Source organism: Mustela nivalis (genome assembly GCF_964662115.1).
Source record: "Mustela nivalis genome assembly, chromosome: 13".
NCBI lineage: Eukaryota > Metazoa > Chordata > Mammalia > Carnivora > Mustelidae > Mustela > Mustela nivalis.
In genome coordinates, this window is record NC_139032.1 from 89,358,233 (window position 1) to 89,380,602 (window position 22,370).

A 22,370-nucleotide genomic window follows, 5' to 3' on the forward strand; every position below is an offset into this window, starting at 1 on the left:
AGAAACACGTCTAACAAGAAACCAAACCCAACAGCAGCAAACCCCACCCCAACAAGAGAAGCCTCCCTGGCCAGCTGCCGCTCCAGCCCTGAAGCAGCGTTCCGGTGGTTTCCGCTGATTCACGGCGGGGGTGGGGGGTGGGGGGGGAATGACCTTGCTGAGGTCCAGGCTTCGGCTCAAACAGAAACCCGAAAGGGAAGGGGAGCGAACCCCACAGGCAGAGGGAAGGAGAGAGAGAGAGAAACAGGGACGGGGTCCGTGGAACCACCCAAGGAACGGGACGGGGAGTCTTGCGGGGGAGGTTAGAGACGGGCAGGGCAGCTAGAATTAGGATCTGTTCCCAACAGAATCTCGTTTCCGCTTTGTTAATAATTTATCCCTGCTGCAACTTCTCTTACCAATAAATAGGAAATAATTTGTTAGGGAGAATTCCCCTGATACCCCAGCTTTCTCCCTGGAGTAGAGGTGGGGATGCCAAAGGGTGTGGGAGACTGAGGAACGTGGGCTGGGGAGGCCAGGGACAGAGCGTGATCCTTTCATGAATGGGGAAACTGAGGTACGGATAAGGCAAGGCCCCACCCAAGGTCATACGTGGTGGTTAAGAACGGTCTCCTGTGTCCCAGCTCCATGACCCTATGGGTCAGGGAACTTGTTATTGACCTACACACCTGCCCAGGCTGGAAGAGTCCCCCCCAGAGTTCTAGAAGCATCATGCAAGGTGGAGGCTGGGGCTAGCCCAGCTACCGGTGGGCTTCCCCCACCTTTGCTCTTCCCTGAGTCCTGTTCTGCAAGAGGGAGCTGGCGGTGCCTGGATGACCCTCAGAGCCCCCTCCCCCTTGGTGTCCCCTGCCACCCCTCCCTAGGGCTCCCCTTGGCCGCCTCCCGCCTCCCACAGGCAGATGCCTCCAGCCGTGCCGAGGTTGACGGGCTGAGCACGAGACGGTTCAGTTGGCAACTCGGCAGACAGGTTCAAAAAAATCTGTCAGCTGCTAAACTGTTCCCTGGGCCTGCCCACACGCCTGGGTGGCAGAGCGATGGGCTGTCTGCCTCCGGGTGGAGCCCGAATCTCAAGGGAGCGGCCCAGGTCTGGAGGCGGCGTGTCCTTCCCTTCTGGGTGAAGGGCAGAGTTTCCTGAATTGCCCCTGAGCCCGACTCCCCGGCTTCTGGTCCCCCCCTCGGCCACTGGGAAGCAGTGTGACCTTGAGACATTGCTCGGCCTTTCCTCATTTACAGAGTGTAAATGGAAGGACCCCATCTTCCAGGATAGCGCACGGGCGGGGCGTGGACCCTGCTTTCGTGCTCCAGCCGCAGGGTTGGTGACGGCCGGCTGGGACGCTGTCCCTCCACCCGTCGCTGGGGAGCTGGGACCGCGCGAGGTGCTCGCCACGCGGCACCTGCTGTCGTTCTCACAAGGGCCCCAAGGAGTCAGCCTGCCCACGCCCCTGGAGTCCATCCACTCCACCAAGGTCTCCCAAGGAGCCCCTAGGAATGCCAGGGTCTTGGCTGTCGTGGGGAAGGAAGCCGATGGGGCCACTGCCCTCGCGCCGCTGCCCCTGCAGAGCAGGCGTTGAGACTTGACTCTGGGAAGCAGAGAGACTTGTACGTGGCAGGGTGGAGCTTGGAGGAGGGCTGTCCCATTTGCTTATCCTGCCACAAATCCAAGGGCCCTTCCCACCATGCTCTGGCACGCTGCTGCACACATTCCCCAGACCCGCCGCATCGGAGCCCAGCGACTGAAATTTCATCTCGACACAGGTTAGGATGCAAGGCTCGTCCGCACAGAGCTGTTTATTCCTCTGCCCGAGACTTGGTTACGACTCTGGTGGCCGCCCCTGCCCAGGCTCCTTGGTAGGGACCCCGAGGTCCAAACAGCCAGACTTCCCCTGGGCTCGGTTACCAGCGTCCCTGCTAATAGTCAACTTTCCCACTCAGTTATATTTTTTTGCCCAGAGCTTGTCCGCACTGTTTACAGCCTGGCCTCTGACTCCCAGCTGCACCCTTTGCACAGAAAATAGCGCAGGAGCAAAAGCATTCAAGAGACCATTGAAAGGTCTGAAATTGGTGGTATGAAATGGTTTCTCCGTGGAAGAGTTCTTTCCAGGCGACTCCTGCTCAGTGTCTCCGTGGGTCTGTTCCCATTCCACTCCCTGGCGCTGTGGTCCTGGCTGTCCGCCTTCCTCTCGCCCTGCACCCCTGCCTTCACCCCTCCCAGTCACCCCCACCACCTAACCTCGCAGGTAACTTGCCTTGGTGCGTCTGCAGAGACAGGAAAGGCATGATAGGACGGGCTCGGTGTCCCCAAGATCTCCTTGGCTAGTCCCACTCTGTTCAGAGGAAGGGACGTGGGGCTGGCAGGTACTCGGATTCTCGGTCTGTGAAGAGGAGGTAATTCTGCAGCCCTGCCCCCACCCCAAGGGGCTGCTGGGAAGATGCCATGCAGAATGGCTGTGATGTGCCTCGCCCAGCCTTGGCACCTGGTTCGAACTCGCTGAATGCCATGGTCATTACCCACTTCTGAGCCCGCAACCCCCCAGGCAGTCTGTGTCTGGTGTGAAGTCCTGGTTTTACCGTGAATGAGCCGGTTGGCCCCCGCCTTCCTTCCTCCCTTTGAAGGTTGCTGGGGGAGCTCCTGAGCTAGCGTATTGGGAGCTGCTCTGGAATAATTATTGCTACCATTTGGAGAGGTTTTCTAGGTATTTCATACCCATTATATCACATGCTGTTGGATGAGAGACTACATATTCAGAGAGGTAAAGCAACTTCCTCAAGGTCACACAGCTTCAATGGATAGAGCTGAGGTTAAAACCCAGGAGTTTCAGACCCCAAAACCAGTTTCCTTAACTGCTCCAGAACAGGGGTTCCTCCCTGGGACGATGGGACCCCACGAGTCCCCAGAGTTTGCATAGAAAATGTGGTGTGTTACATATTTCGGAGGGATAAAGTTTCAAAGATGGAATCAGGTATGGTTTTTATTTATTTACTTTTTGGGAAATATTTATGAACCGTCTAAAAAAATAATTACTGCTTTCAATAATATCAAATGTTGGCTTTGGTATCATCCTAAAAAGTTTAGGGGTGCCTCCAACACCCCTAACTTTCTCTCTGGCTTTAAGTCAGGTGTTGTCTGGGTTGTGTTTCATGATTAGTCGGATCTCATGGAGATGCGTGTAAATGTGCGGACCAAGAAGGCGCGCAGCCGCAGGCCCTCCAGCCCGGCCCCTCCCTCCCCCGGGCCGTCTTGAGCTGTCCTATTGAGGCACAGCTCTGGGGGTGGGGGCTGGGGGTCAGCTGGGCTCCCAGGCCCAGGCTCCTCCTTGGGAACCCTCGCTAGGGGAGAACAGAAGGAAAGCCAGGGAGAGAGCAATGATGCTGGGGAGGAGCTGCCGTTTCAGCAGGGTCGGCGCCTTGAACAGGAGACGCACCCCGCACCCCGAAACGGTTAAACGGGATTCCAAGATCTTGGGGCGGGAGGGCGGGGCAAGGGAGAAGAGAAACAGGAGGGCGAGGGAGAGAATTGTGCTGGCGATGGCTGGGGATTTATTTATCGTGCTCGCTGTTGATTAAGCCCGCTCAGCAGCAGGCGCGGGGCTGGTAAATACACAGGCTGATTCATTACTTTCTGACCATCTGCTTCCCGGCCCGGGGGGCGGAGGGCCAGCGGGCCCCGCAGGTGATGGCAGCGTGGTGTCGGCAGCCGGGCCGGACCCCCGTCCCCTGGCAGAGCTGGCCGTGTCAGTCTTGCTGGTGACAGCCGGGAGCTGTGTGGGATCCCACGACCGGTGGTGGGGACTGCCAGGGGGCTGGGCAGGGTGAGGGAAGTTAGCACGGGGGGTGAAGCAGGACTGGGGGAGGGGGAGGTGTGGGGTGACTCACAGCAGTCCGGGCGTGCCGGGAATAATACCAGCATTCAACATGAAATACAGTAATACTAATCCAATGGTCATGATATTAATGACTAATTAATGGGATGAGAGTAATAACTGTAATTGAGTGAGCGGCTACTGAGGTCCAAGCCCTGTACAGAGGATTTACTATGTTGTCCCAGATAAGCACAGATGTCCCATGATGGATGACAAGTGGACTGGGTTTAAATAGGGAGTCAGGCAAGGAGGGCTTCCTGGAGGAGGCGTGTGGGGGAGGGCTCTGAAAACGCTGAGGAGGGAGAGTGGCTGCGGGAACATAAGCTCAGAGGTAAGAGGGGTTGAGGCAGCCAGAGAAAGGGCACAGCCTTCGGTGCTGGGTGGATAGGAGTTATCGGGGTGGGCAAGGCAGCTTGATGTCTGGTACCCGTGGGCTCGACACCAGGCTTGGAGAGCGACGCTCCAGACAGAGGGTCTATGGAAATCATCAAAAACTCACATGTCAGTCCTCCCACCCTGATCTTCCCCTCGCCCCAGCTTTCTAGGGCCCAGGTGGTGTCGGAGATCTATTTGCTCGGGGCTCTGGCCGCTGGAATCTGAGATCACAGTCGGCCTGACCCCTGAAGACCGGGGCGGGGCTGGTTTCCTCAGAGGCCCCTCCCCGGGGCTGGCAGGTGGCCGCCCTCCTGGCCGCCCTCCTGGCCGCCCTCCACCTCTTCTTCACATGGTTTGCCTCCGTGCACGCTCGCCTCTGGGGTCCCTCTACAGATCTCAGTTTCCTCTCTTTCCAGGGACCACAGTGGTGTTGGGTCAGGACCGACCCTGACGGCGTCTGTCGGGCCCTCTCTCCAACCAGTCACATGCCCACAGCCTGAGGTTTAGGGAGACACAATGCAGCCCCCAACAAGGTGCCGGGGGCAGTGGAAGGGGGCCTGGGAGTGAGAGGAGGGGTTGCTGGATGGTGGGCAGGGATGCCAACCTAGGGGCAAACTGTGTCCTCCTGCCCCCGGTGTCCATGCGAGAGCTCTGCCGCAACTCCATCCCAAATGGCATGACCATGACCAGAGCCCATTCTGCCTCCGGACTGGGTGTCTTTCAGCGCTGTCGGCCAAGGGACTGGGGTGGGCGCTGTCTCCCACCCCACAGGCAGGCTTGCTTCCTTAGTCACCAGGCCTGGCCTCTGCAGGCCAGTGAGCCAACCCCAGGGGCTTCTCAGCCCCTTCCCATGCGGGGTGACAGTGCAGGGTCACTCCTCTGGAGCTCAGGGAAGCTGGGACCTACAAGGTAGACCCTTCTCCCTGCCGGGAAGCCTGTGAGGACACTAGCGTTTCAGGACAGCCCCGAGGTTGTCTGGGACAGGAAGAGTTTCCTCCTCGAACACCACCCGCTGCCAAGGAGGCCTGGGCCAGTCCTGCCTAGTCCCCGGCTTCCAGCAGTTTCCCCATCTGCTGAACGAGGCCTTGGACTCAGTGGTAAACCCCTTCCATCCTGAGGTTTGCGGGTCCTAAGAATCAGCAGGCCTGGGCCAGGTGGGGTGGACGGTGGCACCACAGGGGACCAAGGACAGATCTATTTTGGTCAAGGAGGGCTTTGTGGAACCTGCCTCAGTAAAACCCTGGGCCAGCCTGCCCACCGAGGACCCCTGGGTAGCCCGGGAGTGTGTCCCCCATTAAAGGGCATCAGCGGCGAGGCTGCTGTGGTGTTGCCGGTGGGGGCCTCAGCTCAGCTGCCCCCCAGGGAGGCAACGAGACCCCCCCACCGTGGGAGCCGAGGGGCTCATCTTGGAGTGAGAGACTTTAACTCAGATCCAAGCTGTTTGTCTCTGAGCAAACCAGAGACGTGAAATATTCATCACAAAGAGATATGAGTGGTCTGGGCGCTGTGGTTCTTCATGACAGTTTTGGTTTTTTTTTAAATTAATAGACCCTGTTTTAGAGCAGTTTTAGGCTCACAGTGGTGGGAGTTCCCAGCACTCCCCTTACCTCCCCGCTACTACTCATATTTGCACTGGTTTGGTACGTCTGTCACCGCTGATGAGCGACGCCCATAGTTACGGTCAACCGGAGTCCTTGGGTCCATCAGGGGCCGCTCTCAGTGTCGTCGGGCCGGTGGATTTGGACCGATGCACAGTGTCCTGCCTCCACCACGACGTGTCCCACAGAATCGCTTCACTGCCCGAAAATCCCCCCATGCTCCTCCTAGTCACCCCTCCAGCCCCAGGCAGTCCCTACACGGGTGACGTCTCTAGGCCTCCGGGGGAGTTCACGCTGTGGGCAGACCCGGAGAATGGATCTGAACCATCAGGGAGGGGGGGCCACGGCGGGTGCCCGCGGGGCCCAGGAGGGGGGGCTGCCAGCCTTCTCGGGGTAGGACAGGAGGAGAGAGAGCAAGCATGGGCAGTGCCCCGTGTCCCGCAGCTAGCATCCACCCCTGAGCCTGCCGGGCCTGTGCCAAGCCCCGGGAAATGATTCGCCCCCTTGAGAGGACCCTACAGGCACTCAGTGTCCTCCCAGGGTGCCCCGACTGCACAGGAGGCGGGCACACCACCCGCGAGGCAGAGGCGGGCCTGCCTGCCATGCTGGGCAGCAGAGCGGCCCAGGTGTGGCTCCCAGCGCCTGGTGGGTGCCTTGGGTCAGGGCCCACTGCCTTCCCGAGCCCGGGTTCCTTCATCCGGAGCCTGGAGCCTGGAGCTAATCACCGTGTTCTTTGTTGGGGGGTGAGACAGCAAGCGGGAGAAATGAGACGCTGAGGTCTATAGCTGGCCTTGCGTGCCTGGTGCTGCAATGTTTGCGGGGACTTTGACTTCCTCTCCCACAGCCACGCCTGTCGCTCTCATGCCGCTGTTTTAAGGGTCAGGAAGGTGTCTTGGTGTAGATGTTTGAAGAGTTAAGAACCTGAGTAGGAATTTTCAAAGCAGACAGAGGGGAAGGGTCCGTGGAGGAGAGGGAGTGCCATGTGCGAAGGCTCTGGAGGGCAGGCAAGCGGGGTGCAGAGGGTAGGAGTACTTGGGGGGGCGGCTGGGCACGGTGGCCCGGGCTTGGGGGTGGGGACTGAGAGCAGGGCCTGCGGGTCCCAAGGAAGGACGGACTAAAGAGTTGCATTAAACAGGCAGGACTTTAGGAGCCACAGGGGGCCTCGGGAGTGGGAAATGGGGCAGATCACCAGCCCAGGGGAGGCTTCGGGTGCTTGGACCCCAGAGCACAAGTTCTGCCCCGTGGGGTCAAAAGCCCTGGCGGTGCGCAGTGGGGGCCGGGTGGGTTGGAGGCTCCCCGGGCCCCGCCCCCGGCCTGCCCCCCTCCCCCACGCGGTCAGCGCCAACCCCTCCCGTCTGCTCCTCCCGCAGGAGAACCCTTACCTGTGCAGCAACGAGTGTGACGCCTCCAACCCGGACCTCGCCCACCCGCCCCGGCTCATGTTCGACAGGGAGGATGAGGGCCTGGCCACGTACTGGCAGAGCGTCACGTGGAGCCGCTACCCCAGCCCGCTGGAAGCCAACATCACCCTCTCGTGGAACAAGAGCGTGGAGCTGACGGACGACGTGGTGGTGACCTTCGAGTACGGCCGGCCCACGGTCATGGTCCTGGAGAAGTCCCTGGACAACGGGCGCACGTGGCAGCCCTACCAGTTCTACGCCGAGGACTGCATGGAGGCCTTCGGCATGGTGGCGCGCCGCGCCCGCGACCTGTCGTCCTCGGGCGCCCACCGCGTGCTGTGCACCGAGGAGTACTCGCGCTGGGCCGGCTCCAAGAAGGAGAAGCACGTGCGCTTCGAGGTGCGGGACCGTCTGGCCATCTTCGCCGGCCCCGACCTGCGCAACATGGGCAACCTCTACACGCGGCTGGAGAGCGCCAAGGGCCTCAAGGAGTTCTTCACCCTCACGGACCTGCGCATGCGGCTGCTGCGCCCCGCGCTGGGGGGCACCTACGTGCAGCGGGAGAACCTCTACAAGTACTTCTATGCCATCTCCAACATCGAGGTCATTGGCAGGTAAGGAAGACCTGCTGGGGGGTGCTGGGTGGTTACCTGGGTCCTGGACTGCCGCCTGGCTCTGGGGATGTCAGCTGGTACTCAGGGTGGTACCTGTTTCCCAGGATGTTACCTGGTTCCTGGGACGTCAACTGATGCTCAGGATGTTACCTGGCTCCTGGGACATTATCTGGTACCTGGGGTGGTACCTGGTGTTACATCAGAGGAGCTGTCTATGGTGGCCAGGGCTGCACAGACAAGACACATGGTTTTTCCTTGGAAGGAGGTGAATTATGGCTGATAATGTCCTCTGGAGGGCCTGGAGAGCTGGAAGGTCTAGAGAGCCAGTGGAGCTGGGCAGGGTGGGCAGGGCTTGAGTGAAACCTGAGCGCTCAGGAGGTGCTCTGTAACTGTCCAGCCTCTTATTGAACTGGTGCTTGTGTCTGGGGGTCCTCAGGGCTGCCCTCAGGCTCAGTGATTTTCTAGAAGGACAGACTCTAGCAAAACAGTACACTCTCAATTACAGTTTATCACACTGAAAAGACATTAAAATCAGCAACCCAAAAAGGTACGTGGGTGGCTCCTGGAGACACCAGTGCAAGCTTCCGGTTTTCCCTTCCAGTGTAATCCTGCAGACCGTAGTCAGTCCTCCTAGCAATGATGCATGATAACGTGTGACATAGCACCAGCCAGGGAAGCTTGCCCACGCCTTAGTGTCCGGGGTGTTTTGTTGAGAATTGATCGTGTAGGCATGGCTGAGTGCCTGTATGGTTGACCTTGGTCTTCAATCCCTTGACCTAGAGGCCCCCTGCCCTAAATCACATCACCACCATCAACCAAACTAATGTGTCCTAAAGCCCCAGGTAAACAAAGACACTCTGACCAGTCAAGACATTCCAACCTCTCAGAGATGACCTCGCAGAGGCTGATAAAGGGCCAAACTTGTCTTTGGCATATGCAGGGTGTGGACAGCCCACACCTGCTGAGCTAATCCTTTACTCACAGCTTTGGAGAAGAATATATCTCCAGGCCACTTTGGGTGGAGGCAAAAAACTATCTAGATTAAAAAAAGCCTTTGATCCCCGGGAAAGGTGGCAGATGATTAAGTGACTGCATGATACCTGAGTCATTTGTTCCTTCAACAGATAATGTGCGGGTCTGGGTCTGCGGAGACAAGAGCTCTGCCCCTGAGCCAGCTCCCTACCACCCTGGTCTGCACTCAGGAGAGGCTCGGGAAGGCCTCATCCCTGGGTCAGCGAGGGCTCAGTGATAGGGAGCAGCCCTGTGTGACACTGTCCTCGTTTGACTCTTGGACAGGCAGCCTCAGCGGTACTTGGAAACTTACTAGAAATGTACATTCTCGGGTCCCACACCAGACCTACTGCATCTTAACCTCTGGGGTGGGACCAGCAATCTGTTTAAGTGAGCTGTGCAGGGAATTCTGATGGGTGCTCTAGTCTGAGAACACTGGTGCACCAGGTGGGAGCATAGTTCTGGGGCCAGACAGCCTGGCTGGATTCCCGGCACTGCCAGCCACTAGCTGTGAGGCCCTGGACAAGGACCGTTCTGTGGCCCAGTTTCCCAGTCTGTAGGATGGGGATGATAACAGCCATGTCCTTCTCATGGGATGGTGGTGACAGTTAAACAGGCTAACGAGGGGCTTAATTGGGATAGGGAGCTTGGCTTAGGCCATGTGGGCAGGGGTCCCACCAAGAACTCCACTGGGACAACATACACTGAGGGCATCTTTCCACAGCGGGCTCCAAAGACCCCAGGTATAGAATTGCTGATGAGAGGAAAAAGCAATTTGTTGCATGGTGTGTCTGGTATAACCCCTTTTCTGTAAAATGTATAATACACCCGTGTGCATAATTTCTACATCTTGGGGAGGCACTGGAAAGAAATCTGTCTGGACACAGGAAGAGCATCAGGGCTTCGGGGCAAAGGCTGGGAGCTTGTATGCTGACCGATCACGATGGTCCTGCCTGCAGAGTAGGGCTGTCGTTTTCAGCTCATGTTTGCATTTTATTTCCTGTGGATTCTGCGTGTGTATAACGGGGGGGGGGGGCGGCAAGGCAAAGGCAAGTGGTTGATGAGATGGTTCAGGGTCAAGGCTGGCAGGTGCACATGCGGGGTCCTGTGGTTCTGACACCTGTGACTTCTAACCCTCCCCCACTTGGGGCAGGATATGTTAAATCAGGAATGTTCTAGAAACCACCTGACAAATGGCCACTGTTGTGGAAGCTCGGGGTCAAGGTGAAGCTAGCTCTCTGATCCATGTCCAGGCTATGGGCCACTGGTCCTCTCCGTGACCTCTGCCTGCCCGGGGAATGCAGTGACTGCTTCCTCCACCCGCAGTCCTAGCAGGCTTAGCAGCGTGGTGGGGATTGGGGATTGTGGTCGCCTTTCTGATCTGCCTTTAGCTGCTGCAGGGGGACCCCCCCTCTTCAGGAGTCTGGTCATCGGCCCTCCTTCCACCTCATTGGGCGATCTAGGGCAGGTGAGCAGGTCCCAGCCCGACCCCTCTGTGCCCCTCTCTGTGCCTCAGTTTCCCACTTGTAACTTGAGGACTGGGTACCTGGAGACCATGTCTCCCTGGCAGGATGGCAGGGCGGCCCCCGCTCAGCAGCTCCCAGCTCCCCTTGGCACCCAGCCTCTGCGGGCGGCGGGGATCAGACGTAGTGGTGGCGAAAGTAGGGCTATCAATTCACTGAGGGAGTAAGTACTCTTCAGGCGCTGGTTGGCAGGAAAGTGGCAGCTTGGCTTATCGATTAATTAGGTCTGGTTAGATGGTTCAGCAAACGGCTGCAACTTCCTCTGCTTTTCCTTTTTAAATTCCGGGTGGGAAAGCACAGCAGTGCCGGGAAGCCAGAGAGGGCCAGGGAGACAAGATGGACAACAAAGGCGTATGGAGGAACCGCCCAGATGGTGCCCTTGATGTTTCTGAGTGGGCACCTGGGGGACCTGGGGGTTCTCGGGTTCTGGGGTCTCAGACTGAACCCGTTCTGGGATTTCCTGAGTCTCACAGCCCGAGTGCCTCCCCCTATAGCCTGCCAACAAAAGTAGCTGATACTTACTGAGCATTTGCTACAGTCTCATTGACTGAGTCTCACTGAGCTCCGAGCTAAGGTCTGCATGGGCATTTTCTTATTAAATTAATAGTCATTTGACTCCCCAGTGGGTTATTGAATTGCTAAGATCCCACAGTCAGAGAACGTGACATTGAGCAAGCCGGACCTGATCCCCACCTTGTAGAGCCTTCCCTATAGAGACAGCACTCCACTCTATCTCCTGTTTTCAGACACAGAGGCTGAAGTCAGGGAGTATAAGGAAATCACACAGCTAAACTAAACACCAGACAGCTAAGACTCAACCCAGGCATGGCCAAGCTCAAGTACATCTCTGTACAGGGCCATCTCACTGAGCAAAGCAGCTGGAGAAAGCCCAAGGACCTGTGGAATGAGGCACAAGTACAGAGCAGGTGTGAGGGGAGAGGCTTCAGCACCTTGAGGCCTCTGCCCCACTGGCCTTGCCTCCCCGCCTCCCCGCCTCCCTGCAGGCCCCTGCCAAACAGCCTTGCCCATCCTGCCCATTCTGGTCTGGGATAGAGGGAAGGGGGGGGGGGTCCTACCTCTTATTCATTCCCGTTCCTGGAAGGCGGGAGGGGGCAGGGAGCTCTTTTCTCTTCCGCACACGGGGACGCTCGGGTGTGGAACCTGAGAGCATCAGGAATTAACTGCGCAGCAGATCCAGGGTGACATCTGGGTGGGGAGGCGCTTGATCATCCCTTTACTGTCCTTGAAGCAGAGACAGAACCCGCACCTCCGCCCCAAGTGGCTGGCGCAGCAAGGCCCAGACCCGGCCGGCGCCCCACAGGAGAGCTTTCTAAGATGACACGTTCCCCAGACCCACCGCGATGAGCCTCGGATCCCGTAGTTTGGAGCAAGGTCCAGAAAGCCATGGAGAGCTGGAGAGGCAGGGCGCCGGCCCTGATGAGCTCGGTCTCCTTACTCGGACCGGGCCTCGGTGTTCTTATCTGCAAAGTGGAAATCCAGTAACTCCCTCACCAGCTCCGGGCGAGGATTCAGTGCGCCGGTGTGTGCGCGGAGCTGACCCAGCGTCCCCTTCCTCCCTAGGCGGCAGGAGAGGTAAGGGAGGGAGGTGTTGGGGGCCAGCGCCGCCTGGGTGGGGGTCCACCGCTACATCCATCCCCAGAAACCGGAGCTCAGCAGAGATGCAGGGAAGCATGCGTTCTTGGGTTAGTGCGGTGGCAAGCCTCTGTGTCTGCAGGGGTCCGGAGGACAACATCCCTGGGTGACGCAGACCCATAGAGACAACAGGGAAGAGTGAGGTCTGTGGAGAAATGGGGCGAGCAGGCCCTTCACCAAACAAGAGACCAAACATTGCCAGGTCTTCTGAGGTTGCAAGAGAAGGCAGGTAGCAGGTATCTATGTAAGGTCGCTTGGTTTTGGGTTTTTTTTTTTTAAGATTTTATTTATTTGTTTTACAGACAGAGATACAACAAGGGAGGGAACACAAGCAGGGGGAGTGTGGAGAGGGAGAAGCAGGCTTCCTGCTGAGCAGGGAGCCCAGCATGGGGCTTGATCCCAGGACCCTGAGATCATGACCCGAGCTGAAGGCAGACACCTAATGACTGAGCCACCCAGGTACCCCAGATCTCTTGATTCTTAAAATTTTGGCACTTACTTCAAAATTATTTTTGAAAACCCCGCACGGGTACAACAACAACAAAAAAAACACTGGTGGCCCAGGGCAGCTTCTGAGCTGACCGTGTGCCCCTCAGGCGCTGAGATGTCCCTGTTCTGCCCCAGCTGTGACAGCAGAGCCTCTGTACTAATAGGATTCAGGAGGCCCCCAGCAGGGTGGGCACCCAGGGGCTGTGGCGCAGGCAGACCAGCAAAACGGTGTTGCCAGTCCCGCCTACTCTGGGTCTAGAACAGAGAGTAGATGGAGGTCATCCAGTTCTTAGCCCTAAGCCCTGACCAGGGGCAAATTCCCCTGCTCAGAAAATTCTTGGAGGCTCCAGGGAACCAGGCCAGCTAGGCCTTTATCACTGGGGACAGAGAAGGAGGAGTGAGTCCCCTGTTCCTGGAGGTATTCAAGCCCAGCTCCGTGGTGTTTGTGAGAGCTCGGTGGGTCACATTAAGGTCCTGTGCACCTGTTCCATACAACAATAATTAATGTTGATTAAGTGAGCAGGAGCTTATAGATACCACTTAGAAATTCACCGGGTGTTAGACTACAGGCCTTGGGTCCTCACTGCCTTTTTACCCAGAAAGAGCTTGGAGAGGGGGGAGACATTCTCTGTCCCAGAGGCAGAGCTGGGCCCAGATGGGCGCGTCTGACCCCGGACTGGCGGAGCCTCCCGGCTTCGCCAGTTTCTGCTCGGAATCCCTGGGCCGGCGGACACGCGCCTGGTCTTGTCCCTCCCCCTCTTCCCCCGTCTTGCTTTCTTGTCTTTTTCCACAAACGTCCTGTCCCTATTGATCACCCGGTAACTGGAGATGAACGGAACTCAGGATGAGACTAGAAACCTCAGAGGGAAGGTTTCTGCTCTGGGTGTGAGTGCAGAGGACAGTGGGGTGGGGGGGGGGTGCATCAGAGAGCGGTGCCTTCCCCCCCAACCTGCGTGCCTGGCCCTCCTTCTAGACTCTTCCCCGGGCCTTTCTGCAGGGAGTGTGTGAATTCCTGTAGATGCTGGGACCCCGCTCGAGGCAGAGCAGTTTCACTCCTAGGTGTGACTGAGAAAGCAGGGAAGACGGGGGGGTTCTGAACCTGCTACAACGTGGGGGAACCCCGGGGACCCGAGGCTGAGTGAGACAAGCCGGACGCGAGAAGGACAGCTGCCGTCTCCCTCTGCTCAGATGTGGTGCCTGGAGAGGTCAGGATCAGAGCAACAGAACATAACATAAGGGCTTGGGGAAGGCGGGGGCGCAGTTACCGTGGAGCAGGGGCAGAGTTTCGGTGTGGGATGATGCGAATATTCTGGAAGCGGACAGCAGGGACACTGGCCCAGTAACGTGAATGTCCTTAATGCCCCTGAACCACCTAAAAGTGGGAGAATGGTAAATTGTATATTATGTATATTTTGCCTCAATTAAAAGAAAATTCTTGATCTCGGAGTCAGGAGTTCAAGCGCCGATGTTGGGTGTAGAGATGACTTAAAAACATAATTACATAGAAACCTGGGCGGGGGGAGTAGAAGAAGGAACAGGTGGTGTGGACGGCTTCCATGTCAGACGGTCTGGGGCAGATCCCGCCCGAGCTGTGTCCCGGGGCAGGGGACACCAGCTGTCCGGGCCTTCTTTCCCACCTTGGTAAAATGGAGACAGCGACCCTGGGGTGTAAGGGAGGGGAACCAGGAAGAGGGTTTGGGGCTGTGGCTGGCCCCGGGGAGCATCTGGAAGCACCGAGGCCGGCATCGTGCCCGGGAAACGCCAGGTGGTGGGGGCCATCCCGGAGGCCCTCCCCCGCCGGGCTGTGTGCTTTTCGGAGGGTCACGCAGGCTTTGGGAGCCAGGACCCCTGAAGGACTGGCTGGGTATCGTGTGCGGTGTGGGTGGTCAGCCTGCCAGTCGGGCCTCAGGTTCTAGGCCGTTCTCAAAGGGGGCCTGTGATCCCGAGTATTTGGAGAGTCATCCTCGGGTGCTGGTTTTTTTTTTTTTTAAACTGACATATACAAATTCCGTTCACTGGGGACGGGGATGTCGTTAGGGGTCCGTCATGTCCCCTTAGCTGGATCTGCTGAGCTTCCTGAGCCGTCTTCCCCACCAAAGAGCAGATGTGCACAATTAAGACAGAGTTGTCTGTCTGCTGAGAACTGGGGGGAACAGGGGTTCTTGGGGGAACTGCATGGGGGGTCCCTTGCCCAGGGCAGCTCTCCTGTTCCCCGCCCAGATTTGGCGCCCTCCATCAGTACAGGGGGCAGGAAGGGCTCCTGGTTCGAACGAGTCACACAAGATGTGGGGTGAGTTGGGAGTGGACCCCCGAGAGTGCCAGGAGAACCGTGCCCCCCTTTCTCTTGCTGAAGGAGAAGGATTTCCTGAGAGTTTTCTCACCATCGTATTCAGTCATTCCACAGATTTTTTTTTTTTTTTTAAGATTTTATTTTTTTATTTGACAGAGAGAGATCACAAGTAGGCAGAGAGGCAGGCAGAGAGAGAGGAGGAAGCAGGCTCCCTGTGGAGCAGAGAGCCTGATGCGGGACTTGATCCCAGGACCCTGAGATCATGACCTGAGCCGAAGGCAGTGGCTTAACCCACTGAGCCACCCAGGCGCCCTCCACAGATATTTTTAATGCACACTTTTGTTCGTGTCCTAAGGCCACCAGAACCAAGTACCACAAACCAGGTGGGCTTAAAAAAACCAAAACGTATTGCCTTGCAGCTCTGGAGGCGTGAACTCTGAAATCAAGGGGTGGGCAGGGCCACCCATGCTCTGAAAGGTGTAGAGGAGAACCAGTCCGTGCCTCCCTGCCAGCTTCGGAGGCAGCCGGCGACCGCTGGCCCAGCTGGCTGTCACTGCGTCCCTCTGTCCCAGCCTCTGTCTCCTCCCGGCTGCCTGTCCCAGCCTGCCGTGCTCACTGGAGCTCTTCTTGGAAGGACAACAGCCCCGTTGGATTAGGGTCACCCTACTGGGTATCACCTTACCTTATGTCTTAGTCATATCTGCAAAGACCCGGCTTGCGTATAACTTCATGCAGCAGGAGTTAGAACCTCAAGAAGGGCGAGTGGGAGCAGGTGGGAGAGAGACATTGCCGGCAAGAGGACAGCAGGTGCAAAGGCCCTGCTTTCGCACGCATGGTGCCTTCTAAGAACTTCGTGTGACGTGGCTAGATTGTGTGAGTGCCCTAGGACAAGAGCAGAGGGGACGTGGCTGGATCCTGCTGGCCCCGCAGCCGTGGGAGGGAGTTGGTTTTATTCTAAGTTCCTGGAGAGCTCTTGCAGGATGCTAGGAAGTGACGTCATCTGATTTCTGATGCTTCGACATTTGAGTTGGGAAAGGACCAAGGAGTGGTCGGGAAACTAAGCAGGTTCTTCTAAGGCTGACACTGGCCCGTACAGGTTCCAGCAGTGGAGGAGGGATCTGGGGGCCGTCTAGGGATGGGGGGGCCTTTGGCAGTGGCTAATCGTGCGCCTGGTGGGGACAGGGAGCAGGAAGCTTCCAGGGAATTCCCAGGATTCTGGTGTGAGACCCTGGATAGATGGAGATTTTACCTGGTCACATGTGGACAGCTGGGAGGGACGTTTCCAGAGGAGGTTGATTTTACATTTTTACATTTTACTTTTTATTTTATTGTACAGTAAAAGTCATACCTTGGGAGCACAGTTCTATGAATTTTAACACCTGCACAGATTCAGGTGACTGCCACGACCCTGTGGTGGCAGGACACGTCCATGTGCCATGAAACTGCCTCTGGTTCCCTGTTGTAGCTGCCCCACCCCCAATAAACACAGATGTGCTCTCTGTTCGGACAGTTGTCTTCCTGAAAATGTCCTATAGGTGCGGTCATGCGGGGCGTGGGTGGCCTCTTTCTCTCAGCACAGTGCCTTTGAGGAACTGGCTGTTTTGTTGCTGGGTGATGTCCCACTGTGTGCTGGGTGGTGTCCCACTGTGTGCTGGGTGGTGTCCCACTGTGTGCCGTCCGTACCTCTATTCCTGTGCTCATTCAGCCGTTGTGGGGTATTTCAACGGCTTCCAGTTTGCGACGATCCTGAGTAAAGCTGCTGTGAACATTCATGCAAAGGTCTCTGGGTGAACCTAGTCTTCACTTCCCTTGAGTAAACGCCCAGGCGTGGGATCACGGTGCCTGTGATGAGTGTATGTTGGACTTTATAAGACACCGCTGCCCGGTTTCCTAGAGGGCTGCGCACGGGGAAGGGGGACCTGTGGCTCTGGGCCACCCTGGAGGCCTCCCTCTGGAGTGCAGCCCAGACCGAGCCCTGGGGCCTCTGGGGCTTCGAGAGATTCCGACTCCATGGGAGCCTTCGAGAACCCTGAGTGGGGAGATGGGAAGAGCGTCCGGCTGGGATGGAGCCCAGGGAGGCTGGACAGGGCAGGCCGGACACGGAGCACGGGCAGCCGGGAGCCAGGACAGAGCCCAGAGCCAAGCAGGAGCGCGTGCCGGTGCCGCCGAGGTTCCCGAGGGAGGAGGGCGACGCGGGGGTGGGGATTCAGCAACAGGGACATCAAAGGTGAAGTCCCCAAGAGCGGATGGGGTGGAGTCGGGGGACAGAAGCTGTGTTGGGGTGGGCTCCAAGGTGCGTGCCACGAAGTGAAAGAAAGAAGGTGAAGGAGGGAAAGCTGGTGCCGGGAAGACCTTGAAGAAGTGTCGTCCTGAAAGGCAGCCGGCGGGGAGATGTGGGGAAGAGAGTCCTTACTGCCAGTGGGGGCGGCGCCCCAGTGTGGGAAGAGCCAACGGACCTACGAGGTGCAGGGGGCTGCCACGTGGGAGGGGGGACGGAAGGGGGCCTTGCAGCCCATGTAAGGGGGAAAGGCCCACGTACGCCACCGACAGATGCAATATTTGGGTTAGAAACCTGACTTCTAGTATTTCTGGCAACCAAGGATGGCCATGCCCGCGCCCCAGACCCACCCCCCACCTGCCCAGAGGCTCCAAGAGGTCCCTCTGTGGTGACCAGGCTCTCGGAGCCCAAGGGAAGCCTACGTTTGCATCTGACTCTTTCCTCTGCGAGGTTCTGGCCCAAGGCAAGTCTCCCCGGCTTGGATCCCACTGTTGGGAGGTTCCTCCAGCACCTGCCGGTTAGCTCAGGGCCCCACACCGCGGGTGAGCAAGAAGTAGGCGCCCTTGTTACACAGAGTAACTTGAAAACAAGGAGTCTTGTTTTCTTTCTTTTTTTTTTTTTTTAAAGATTTTATTTATTTATTTGACAGACAGAGATCACAGATAGGCAGAGAGGCAGGCAGAGAGAGAGAGAGAGAGAGGAGGAAGCAGTCTCCCTGCTAAGCAGAGAGCCTGATGTGGGGCTCGATCCCAGGACCCTGGGATTATGACCTGAGCCAAAGGCAGAGGCTTTAACCCACTGAGCCACCCAGGTGCCCCCAAGGAGTCTTGTTTTCACTCACTTGAATGCAAAACTCACTCCAGGTGTGCGGCCCTCACTGGAAGTTGGGGGGGGGGGATCCTCTGGGTCTCATCTGCCCTCCCGTGCGGTCCCCACAGCCTGGCGGCACCCCGTGGACGAACCCCAGGCCCCAGCAGGCTGTGAGCCCAGCCCCCAGTTTTGTGACCCGTGAGACTTGGAGGCGTGGGCATGGAGCCGGCAGGCGGGCCGTGGAGGGGCAGTGCGAGTCGGGGCGGGGGGAAGGGGGGGTCCGTCTGAGTCTGTTCTCAGGCCTCGGCCTCCGCAGTGGAGTGAGCAGGGCGGGGGCAGAGGGGTCATCCCTTAGACTCGGCCAACGTCGCCCGGCATCAAGCATGGGCTCCAGTCACAGCTGCTCCCTGCCCTGCACCGTGCCACGCCCCCCCCCACGGGGGTGTGTCCTGCCCCGCCCCACCCCCACAGGCAGAAGCCCGCTTGCCCAAGCACCCCTCGTCGCTGAACTCCTCACCCCTGAAGCATGGCACACCTGCTGCTCACAGACTCCCAGGCTCTGGGCCGTAGGACGCCCTGAGGCCTCAGTGGGAACCTTGGGTCCCTGAGGGGCCTTGGCTCGTCTGTGTGGGACTTGGGGAGTCTTGGGGCTTCCCCCCATTCAGAGTTGCCCATTCTGAGCTTGGGATCCTGGAGGCCTCTTTCCACTCTGCGGGGCCATGCCCTCCCTCTAGATGCCTACCCAGCCCTACACACCCCTACACACCCCACTCCCGGCCTGAGCAGGTTCCTTACATGAACTCCTGTCACCCCTCTGCCCCCCAGAGAGCGACACCACCAGCGCCAGGATTTCATCTGGGAAGATGTCTGGCTTCTCTGCGTAGTGTTGCCCCTTCCGTGCAGAGGGTTTTTTTCCCAAACACAAGTACATCTGGGTCCCTTCCCCTTCATGGCTTCCCGCCGCCCCTGTCAAGTCCGGCCCCTGCGGCTCTGCTCCCACGGCCCACAGGCTCTGCCCCCCTCCTCCGGCAGCCTGGGCTCTGGGTCCTCACAGAGCTGGGGCCCTGATGTTGGGTCCCTCTGACGCACACTGTTCCTTCTGCCTGGAGCACGACCCGGCCATCTCCGCCTGCCCCCCTGGCCGGTTTCTCCTCGCTGGGGCTTCGCTCAGGCGGCCCCTCTCTCGGGCTCCCGAAGGCTGGAGACCTGGGCAGCCACCCCTCCATGTCCCGCTTGGGCCTTCATGGAGTGTGGCAGTCCCACTGCTTGGCCGCAGTTTCGGAGGCCCCGCGTGGACACATCTGAACCCCCGCCCCCACCCTGCCCCCCCCCCCTTAGGCTGGGGCCGGGAGCCGGCTGGGCATGTTGTCTTGAATTCTGTCACTCATTCATCCGTGAGCAAACGTGCTTTCCAGCAGCAGCTCCTTGCCGAGCAGAAGGGAGCAGCGTGTTAGCAGCTCCGGGGCAGGGAGGCAACGCGGACACCCACCCTATAGCTGCTCCCTGCCATCCTACGCACCCAGCAGCCCCGATCACCCCCGATCACCCGACCACCCGGGCCTGGCCCTCCCTTCATGGGGGGGAGGACACAGATCTGGCTTTAGTAAACGGCCTGGCCAGGCTGGGGGGCGAGGTGGCCTTTCCAGGCCCTCCCTGGCTGTACCCGCTGTGTCGTCCACAAGCCACACACTCGGGCCCACCAGTTCCCTTCCACAAGCCTCTCCCGGTGGCTGGGAGGCTGCCTCTGGCTCTGTAATGGGTAATAGGATTTATCAATAGTCTGGAGGAGGTGATGTACGTTAAAGCACTTAATATAAAAGGACTTCGCACAGAAGCCCAAATTTGATTTGGCCAATGAACTCAATTGCCGGCCTGACTGCGTTCCAGGAGGAGCAGCAGCCGGCATTCGGCATTCGGCCACAGGAAGCCGGAGCCCGCCCTGCCGCTCTGCCCTGAGGCTCCCGCCTCCTGTGGCCCCCGTGCCCGGGAGCCCTCCTCCCTCCCTTCCAGACCCAGCCCCGCCCCCTGCCGCTAATTCACTGGAAAAGTCCAGCATTTTACTGGGTTCCCCTTCCCACTGTCCCTAGTGTGCCCCTCTGGTCCCTCGTCACCTCTTGACCCAGCAGGAGCTGTAAGCTTTCCTCCCACCATTGCTTGCTTCTGGAACGGCCGCCCATCCCTCCACGCCGGTGTGCCCCAGCCAAGCACAGTCTCTCCCTTCATCTTCCCCCCCAGAAAGGTCTATGGCCCCCAGGCCATGGTGTCCCCTTTGTGGGATGTAAGGACACTTCAAAGGATGACCTTTGGCCAGCAGCACCCTGAGACCCAGCCGTTTCCATGGCACCTGCTGGCTGGGAAAGGGTACCCCTGCCCCCGAGTCTTCCAGGGAGCCCCAGCCCCCTCCCAAGGCCACATCCTCCCTCCTTGGCATGCAGAGCCCAGCCCTGAAGCCATGAGCCCCTGAGTGCCCCTGGGGCTGTCACCTTCTCCCTGGTCCTGCACAGCGTGTGTCCAGCCTCTTGTGCCAACACGTCCGTCCACGTCCAACACGTGTCAGCACAGGCTTGGGGCGAGCTTCCCTCTAAACCCTGCAGCCCACTGACAAGTCTCCCAGAAAACAGAACCGTCTTTACCCGAAGGCACAGGCTCTATCTGGCAGAGAAATGGGCAGACACCACGACTGCTTCAAAATAGTCGCTTGTCCCCAACAGCTCCAGGCTTCGGGTGTCGGGAACACGCAAGTCCTCTCTGTTCGCCTTGCGTGTAATAACAGTCGGAGCAGCAGCCAACTGGGGGGGACGCCGGGCAGAGAGGACACAGCACCGAGAACCACCAGGGCCCTGGGCTCTCCCTGAGCCCCCCACTGTGTGCCCCATGGCCAAGGGGTCCCTGTGAATGTCCCGAAATCCTGGCGGGTTTGACCTTGGAGGGGAGCCAGCCCTGGGCCCCTCCTCCCTACTGGGCTCCAGCACCCGCCTCTCTCTCTCTCTCTCTCTCATCGCCCCCACCCCCACCCCAGGAGCGATGACATCACTCTTTCCGGCTGCCAGGCGTTGACCTACATTCCTCCCGCCCTCCTGTCTGGGAGGCGCTCCAAACACCCGCTCCTCTCGCCCGAGGAGGGAAGGGCCCGCTCACGATTTTTCGTGGAGCACTGGTGCCCGGCCCGCGGCCAGATGGCGCTCCTGCCGGCAGCTCCGGGGCACCGCCCGCCCTCCCCCCGGGGCAGGGCACTGCTCTGGTCTGGCTGGGGCCGCTGGCCCTGGGGTCCCCAGGCTCATGCGGCTGCCGAGGCCCCGGGCAGGCCCTGCCGGTGGACAGGAGGCGGTGATGGCAGCGTGCCGGTTGCCTCTTGGCGGGAGGAGCAGAGCGCGGTCCCCCAAGAACTGGGTCGTCTGGGAAGGCCTTGCCATGGAGGTGAGGCCTGGCCCCGCCGCAGACAGTTGCCGGTCCTGGGGGCTCGGGGCTCGTTAGGGACTCATTGATTGGAGAAGGGGGCGGAGGCCTCGGTCTGGAGGTGAGCAGGTGCCAGAGAAAGTGCTCCGTTAAATGTGAATTTCACAATAATAAAGAAATTTTAAGTATAAGTTTGTCCCAAATATGCCGTGGGATATACTTATACTAAAAACCTATTCATTGTTTACCTGCAATTCTAATTTAATCAGGCAACATATAATTTTATTTGTCACCTCTGTCTCCTCAGGAAAGTGGCTCCAAGATGACAGTGTGTATGCCCCCCCTTGGGGACCCCCAGGGCGTGGAGAATAGGCCAGCTGACCTGGGAGCGCTGGCCACGGACAGGCTCTGGGGTAGAAAGGACAGAGAGGGAGAACCTGTGTCAGGCTGGGCACCGGGGGGCTGCCAGGTAAGGGCAAGGCCCATCTTTATTGCTAGGAACCCTCTGCTCCCAGCTCTGTGACCTCTCAGCTGCTAGCGATGTGCGTGGGGCTTGCTCTGTGTGGGACCCCGTGCTGTGCTCCCCACGTAACGCTGCCCCTCGTTCCCAGCGGCCCTGTCAGAGGGGAGACTGACACCCGGAGTCTGGTCACCTGCCACCAGATGTAACACTGCCTGGGTCTTACCAGAGCAGCTGCTGGCCCGATGCTGGGATAACCTCACTCATTCATTCCACAGACACGGAGAGCCCACGGGGGCCCCGCAGTGTGTCGGGCACTTGCGAGCAATGAAATAGCAGAATTGAAACTCTCAGATGTAATTCAACCCTTCCAAGCTGCAAAGGAAAGGTCTGAGTCCCTGAGAAGTGACTTGCTCAAGGTCACCCTGCAAATTAGGAGCCCGGCTGTGCGTCTGGATGCTGACTCAGCACCTCTCCTGCCCTGTCCTTTCTCCTTCTTTCTCCGTCTCTCATGGAGCTGCTCCGGCTGGGTCCGTAGACTTAAAGCCTGGGACTCTGAGATCCGGCCGGGGGTGGGAGGGGTAGCAGACCCGGGCGGGCTGGAAGTGTCCGC

At 58.8% G+C, this 22,370-nt stretch overlaps 1 protein-coding gene across 5 annotated transcripts in view; it reads left to right on the forward strand.

Moving 5' to 3' along the window:
• The window catches only part of NTNG2 (netrin G2), a 65,755-nt gene that overhangs the window by 22,346 nt on the left and 21,039 nt on the right, over positions 1–22,370 (forward strand). For all 5 annotated transcript variants that reach the window (XM_082696128.1, XM_082696124.1, XM_082696126.1 and 2 more), the window contains one exon: positions 7,204–7,847. In XM_082696128.1, coding sequence (XP_082552254.1) covers positions 7,204–7,847 — 644 coding nt within the window. The remainder of the gene's footprint in view (positions 1–7,203; positions 7,848–22,370) is intronic.